Consider the following 7,337-nt stretch of genomic DNA (forward strand, 5'->3'; position numbering starts at 1 on the left):
AGATTGCGAGTCGAGCGCCGTTACCACCTGGCCATGCCGGGCCCAACAAATCTGTAAAGAACACTTGTAAGAGGGACATTAAACAAGAAAATTCATAATATGAATAAAACTAGTTGAAATTATTATGAACTGTATACATATATGTTTTGCCCTCCTTAAATGCTGTATATTAACAGAAAATTGTTCTCCTGTGTGTCTACTGTAAGTTTGCCAATACCACGGTGGGCAGAGTGAAACAGCCCATTGTGCAGCTTACCGCTGAGCAACTGGGGGAGCAACTAAGAAGGAAATATAAACATGAATACCATTTTCTCCATGAAATCCTTCCCAATCCCTTTATTATCTTTTAAAGGAGCACCAGCTCCAGGCTTTCCCCACGGATTGTAATTCTCCTTTTCACCACAAGGTGTCGAGCCCTCATCTCCAACAAAATGGCCTAAACAGATGAATGATAATGAATTTGTAATGAAAACACCACCACATCGATTACTTAAAAAGTTTCTATGACAAAAAGAAAATGGAGAGAGAGAGGGGGGGTGTAGGGAATAACAGAACTTACCAGAAGTTCCTATTACTCCTAGGGTACTTCGCAGACGGGTTTTCGGGTTTCCGCTAAGAGTCACCTGAGGAGCCCCATTTCCACCACGGCTACTAAGAGGCAAAGCCACGCCCTTACATAAATACAATAATATATTTTATGTTCTTCACTTGTTTTTATATAATTTATTATAATTTGTATGTTCTTTACTTGTTTTTACATAATTTATTATAATTTTTATGTTCTTTACTTGTTTTTACATAATTTGTTATAATTTTTATGTTCTTTACTTGTTTTTACATAATTTATTATAATTTTTATGTTCTTTACTTGTTTTTACATAATTTATTATAATTTTTATGTTCTTTACTTGTTTTTACATAATTTATTATAATTTTTATGTTCTTTACTTGTTTTTACATAATTTATTATAATTTTTATGTTCTTTACTTGTTTTTACATAACTTATTGTCATTTTTATTCGTTGTTCTTCTATTGTTTTTTACACATTTTGAATGTTTTTATTTATTATTTATTTGTTTTATACTCTTTTTTTTTTACTCTTCTATTTATTCACATCGTTTCTCTTCTACAGGACTGAGAATATTGGGAATATCATGACATCAATACAGTTCAGTTGAGTGAAAGACGTAAGGAACAGAATGCAAATTAAAGCTCACCATAACCTATCATTATGGATGAACACTTTGCCTACTCTCGCTGTAGTTCCAATTACGCACATTCTGCGTTCCAGAGTATGATTTTACTACCTACTTAATACGTAACCTAGACAACTTATAACTATTTTTCTGTTAAGCTGTTCATTGCTGGGTTCTTTTTAGTTAACATATCTGTTAATTTTGATCCAAATTTTGCATGTTCAAAGCACTCGGGTGAACTGAAATTTGCATTCTGCGAATAAACCAAACTGAAAATGTGCCTACTAGCTCTCGGGATGGAGGACGAGGCTCCATAACCCCATGTTGAACGGAATTTGAAAACTTATGTCTACGAACGTTTCCTCCTTCGTCTCGTTCAGGATTTCCAAAACCTTTGCCCCACGGCTGGAATTCCTACTCAACAGATCAAGAGAAAACTGTTTGATGTTTTGTAACATCAATCAAACAATGACTTTCAGTACAAACACCTAATTTGTTATTTTTTTTAGAAATTCTGAACTTGTATATGGAAATAGAATACATATCATTCTTTAGATGCCTGGTATACGAACAAAAACATCAAATAATCTGTCAATCAACTAGAAAATCATTGAGGTGAGCATTATAATCAACAATAATGTAATGAGTTTCTTTTAATTTCACTTATAAAACTCACCTCTTTAAGACTGGCTTTCTGCTGGAACAGGATGTAAGAGAAAACAGACAAACATTACTAATGACACAATGTGTTGATAGAACATTTCGAATGTTTTAGATTACTCTGATTCTAATTAAAAAGTTTGATTGACAAATAATTTTAATTTAAATCACGGCTAGGCTAAACGTATATACTTATTATTTTTGTTTATATTTAACTTTTCGACTTGCTTCATTTAAAGCAGTGTTTCCCACCGCTGTCCGCGGACTGGTGCTTGTCCGGGATCGTGTTTAAATTTTACTGGTCCACGTAAACGTCCAGTAGAGCGCCCAAGTGGCTCAGCGATAAGACTGAAGGCTTATAACACTAAAAACTGGGTTTCGATATCTGTGATGGATACAGCTCACAAAGAGAAAAAACGGGTTTCGAAATCAGTGGTGTCCGCTATGTAACTCTGCGCTTAACAGCAAATAAACAAATTTCTTCAAGGGTAATTAAATTTGAACTCCGCCATCTGGTGGCTGGTTTCACGTCCTTACCAAGTCGTCTATTTAACCCTCACATTTTTACAACACGTTCGGGAGTTTATAGCTTACAATTACGATTTTTTTCTTTTGTTTAATACGAGATCATAGCGACGGATGAAGTCATCTTTGTATACTGTTCATGTTTTAGTGTGTACTAGTTCAAAGATTAGTCACCATTGGCGCTTCGGGGGGCATTCAACGATCATTTCTTACAATTTTGTTGAAACAAAATTAAAATCGCAATAATAAAAACAAAGCGAATAATAAAACTTCACTATAAATAGAATAAATTTTATTATTTGCTTTCGAGTGAAACGGATTATTAGCGAAGATCGGGAGTTAATGGAGTTATCCACTTATCCCTAATTTCTGGATAGCATTTAAATAAAATTGGATCGCCGTATTTATACAACTATTAGTATATTTTCGAGTACTGAGTGCATGCAGTATTACTTCGGTGAGGCCCAACAACACCAAAATAAAATAATGAATGGGAAAAATTATAATTTTCCTCTCTAAATTAGCGTTTATGGTGGACAAATTTAAAGGTGAGTGTTTTAATTAGTTTGTAAATCGTAATGTCAAGATCTGTGGTACGTTTGTTTGTTTGTTTTGAATTTCGCGCAAAGCTACACGAGGGCTATCTTCGCTAGCCGTTCCTAATTTAGCAGTGTAAGACTAGATGGAAGGCAGCTAGTCATCACCACCCACCGCCAACTCTTGGGCTACTCTTTTACCAACGAATAGTGGGATTGACCGTCACATTATAACGCCCCCTAGGGCTGAAAGGGCGAGCATGTTTGGTGGGACGGGGATTCGAACCCTCAACACTCAGATTGCGAGTCGAGCCACCTGGCCATTTATTCTACTGTCTCTTGATAAAAAATTTTCGCTGATGTGGTAAACTAAAGTATAGTGCGTATGAAAATTCGAGATATGTAACAAATATTAGGAAGTAGCAAAGTGAATCTCGTGAATTATAACGAGAAAACTTATTGCAAACAATAATTAGTACGTTTATTAAACAAAAACTGGAAAATATGTCGCTCAGTCTGTTAGCTTTTGCTGTTATAGGAAATAAAATTATATGTGTCTATATGCAGGGGTTCTTTACTTAGTAACTTTACTAAGCAGTAGCATAGTTATTTTCTATCAAACCTACCGCTTGGAGCGCTGCGCCTGATTACACCTTTTGGCTAAGTGGGCCGTCTTAGACATATAGGGTCTATAATATATATCCGTGTGCTTCGTGTGTATAAATCATATACTATACCCTAAGCCTATATTCTTTTAACGTTCCGTAACGTTTTAACAAAGATCTTGCCGATCTGTGAAATGAAAAAGGATGGGAACCACCAAACTAAACTATTGTGAGTAAATTATAACTTTTCCTTTGAAAAAAAAAACCTACCATATCTTCTAACTGCATTCGTTGTTTCTTTTTTGCCAGTTGCCTCTGTTTTCTACTCTCTGGAAGAAAAAAAAACGATTGGTGTGAGTAAAATTACGGGCATGTTGAAAATTAAGAAATGATAATAACGAAATTAACGCCATCTGCTGCGTAGGTTTACATAAACGCTTTACTTGGATGTAACTACAACGAAGTCTTGACGTTAGTTTGTTTAAATCAAACATTTTAAACACACATCGAAACTAAAATAAATAGATTTCTGAACGTGAGTTTCACCTGATAACGTTTATTAAAATTCGGAAGTTTAATTCGTACAGTTTGAAATACTTATGTATCACACATAAATTCCTCTCTACTACAGTACAGTCTACTATAATTCAATGTTATTTTGCTAAAAATTCTTTACGAGAAGTTTTGAAATACATTGTGGTGCTTAGTGCTAATAATATTTGTTGATTATTCTTTGCATGTGTGGGTGAAAGGCTTCCTTGTTGATGTAATACACAGACTACATACGCACTGATAACATAAACCACATGAAGTTCTCTTATACTGTTGTCGAGTATTTCATTGCATTAGGCTATTTATAATAAATAAGAAGGTTTCGTAGGAGAGACTTCATGAGTATTATAGTGAGTTGGAAAAGAGTGTTTGTAGTTAAGCTTCACAATGGGCTATCTGTACACCGCACAGTTTTCACGTTGTAAGTCCGCAGATATATTGCCGTGCCACTGGCGGGAGGGGTAGAAAAATTGTGTCTTAGTAATTAGTAAACTTACTCTTAGTAAAACTGGAAAAGACAGAGCCTTGATATACTGGAAAAGATTGAGTCTTAGTGAATTGGTAAAGACTGAGTCTTAGAAAATTTGTTAAGATTGAATCTTAGTAAACTGGAAAAGATAGAAACGGGGCTTCGATACCCGTGGTGGGCAGAGCACAGATAGCCCATTGTGTAGCTTTCTGCCTAACTACAAAGAAACAAATAATACATTAATTGTCAGTTGTGGTGTCATCTAATAATAAAATTAGAAAAAACCAAGCATTATTCGGAATTCACAAAGGGGCGTTTGTGACCTAGTGGTTAACGTGTCAGGTTGTGGATTAAAGAGTAATTAAAGGGTTAACGATATACTGACAACTAATCCCATTATTCGTTTCAAAGAACCGGATAAAGATCCTATGGCGGCTGGTGTTTTCCTTCTGGTCAGTAGTTAAAAATTAAGCACAGCTATTCTAGAATTCTAGGGTCATTGACCTGATCGTTTAACCCACTTATGTATAAGGTACTATTCGGCTTGGGAATAACTTAACGTATAAAATTCTGGTAATTTATAATTATGTCCTTAAAGGATGACCCGGTGACTTCGCGATAAGTCTGAGGGCTTTACACGCTAAAGTTCGGGTATCGATAGCTCATTGTGTAGCTTTGCGCTTAACAACAAAATAACTAAGAAGGTCAAAAGCAGTCCAGCAGTTAGCGTGCCGGACTTTGGATCCGTGGTTCGCTCCCCCATTATCACCGAAAATAAATCGTGCTCCGCACTTTGAGGCTGTAGGTGCGTTATAAGAACGACAGTCAAATCCAACTATTCGATTAAAGTAGCCCACAAGTTAAGTACGACTAGCACAAATAGCCCTCGAGTAGTTTCGCGCGATATTCAACAACGCACAACAACTGTAGTAAAAATAAAAAAAGGTAACAATTAACGTTGTTAATTCCTCATCAGTTAAACCTGAGTAAATTGTGAATATTTTGTTTATTTTTCTTACCTTGGGAGTTTATGGGATTATCTTTATCGGGATTCTTGTACCGAAGTTGATTTTCAATACTGAGACGGACCTTTTGGGCGTCTTGAAACCGGATTTCTGGATCTCCAAAAAGCTGAGTTTTTATACGACCAGATTTTGTACGATGGGGGGCACCAGCGCCAGGCTTACCAAATCCAGTCAATGTGTTCTGAAGAAATAGCGTCAGTAAAAGAGTGTGATCTTTATTATTAAAATCATGTGATATTTAAAAAAAACTGCATTAATTGAATACATTTATCTTTCTTGATTAATAATGAAAATTTTTATGAAGTATTTTAATTTTCATTAATACGCACAAGTTTCAAGTAATATAAATGCCACGTTTTCTAGATGATAGATACTATAGTGTTATACTTGAAATAAACTTTAAATTAAATCAAAGAATGCTACACGTTAATTCTTACCCCTAAAACGTTGTCGTCTAATTTATCATTGTTGCCCAGTTGTTCTTCTATGAATTTAGTCCTCTTTGAATTTTCCTGAAATTTACCACAACATTTATAAATTGCGTCAGTTTTTATATCAAAGTAAAAAAAAAAAAAATACTCTCTCCCTTAGATCTTGAAGCATTTGACAACAGATGGCGCCAAAATAAGCATCTTTAATTAATAACGAACATGAATAGAACAAGATCTTGTCAGACTGTGCTGCCATCTTTTTATCTAAATCTATTTTCGGGTATGATCATAAATATTAAAATAGATATAAACAAAAACTTGAATTTTATAAATTAAATTTTCTTCTTAACAAGTAAGAGAAACGAAGATATTCAAAATTATTATTAATTTATTTATTCTTCCTTTTCTTTCTTTTTAGGCCCAACAGTGTAACGTAACAAAATCAACCTTACCAGATACTAATAGCTTCGATTTCAAAACATTTTACAGATTTAAATGTAGATACAAGTATATATATAAAACAGAGAAATTACCTTAACAACTCATGGTACGTCATTTATTTCTAATCGAGAAAACAACTTACCATTGGTGCTCCTGCCCCTGGTTTATTCCACGGGTTATACCGTACCAACATTTCCATGTTCTGTAAAATATCACAAAGGAGATGATCGTTCAGAAAACATTTCATAGTAAAATTACTCTTTGAAATATATACATGTATATTTAAGTTATTGGCCAAATATATCACAGTTTAAAAATGATATATCGTTAATACTTAAAATCGTCGCTACTTGGAGAAACTCCGTAACTACAGAAACGAAAACAACAATGTCAATAAATATATCATTTATTACTTTCGTGGTTTGGCTCATAAAGGCATCTTCAGGTACAGATTGAAACAGTTTACAAAGAGTATAATAAAGTTTGATGGAATATCATTTATTATCTGGATTCTGTAAACAATTATCATCCATTTTTAACCTCTTATTTTTGATACTATATCCACTCACTAACTCTGGTTTAAATTGATGCATTTAGCAGATATTAAAGGTTGAAGGAATGTCATTTATTATCCGGCTGTAGACAATTATCATCCATTTTTTAACCTCTTATTTTTTATACTATATCCACTCACTAACTCTGGTTTAAATTGATGCATTTAGTAGATATTAAAGGTTGATGGAATATCATTTATTATCTGGATTCTGTAGGCAATTATCATCCCTTTTTGAACCTCTTATTTTTGATACTATATCCACTCACTAACTCTGGTTTAAATTGATGCATTTAGTAGATATTAAAGGTTGATGGAATATCATTTATTATCCGGATTCTGT

The 7,337-nt window shown here is 34.0% G+C and overlaps 1 protein-coding gene across 1 annotated transcript in view; it reads right to left on the reverse strand.

Annotated features, from left to right (window-relative positions):
• Positions 1–6,687, reverse strand: part of LOC111085683 — a gene marked incomplete at its 3' end in the record, with an annotated part of 17,877 nt that extends 11,190 nt beyond the window's left edge. Inside the window, exons 1-8 of the mRNA XM_022385426.1 lie at positions 6,584–6,687; positions 6,007–6,081; positions 5,564–5,750; positions 3,794–3,852; positions 1,874–1,894; positions 1,483–1,611; positions 560–671; positions 306–436 (exon numbers count right to left, since the gene is read on the reverse strand). Coding sequence (XP_022241134.1) covers positions 306–436; positions 560–671; positions 1,483–1,611; positions 1,874–1,894; positions 3,794–3,852; positions 5,564–5,750; positions 6,007–6,081; positions 6,584–6,640 — 771 coding nt within the window. The remainder of the gene's footprint in view (positions 1–305; positions 437–559; positions 672–1,482; positions 1,612–1,873; positions 1,895–3,793; positions 3,853–5,563; positions 5,751–6,006; positions 6,082–6,583) is intronic.
• Positions 6,688–7,337: the final 650 nt, after the last annotated feature.

Source organism: Limulus polyphemus, unplaced genomic scaffold, assembly GCF_000517525.1.
Source record: "Limulus polyphemus unplaced genomic scaffold, Limulus_polyphemus-2.1.2 Scaffold552, whole genome shotgun sequence".
In the NCBI taxonomy this organism is placed as follows: Eukaryota; Metazoa; Arthropoda; class Merostomata; order Xiphosura; family Limulidae; genus Limulus; species Limulus polyphemus.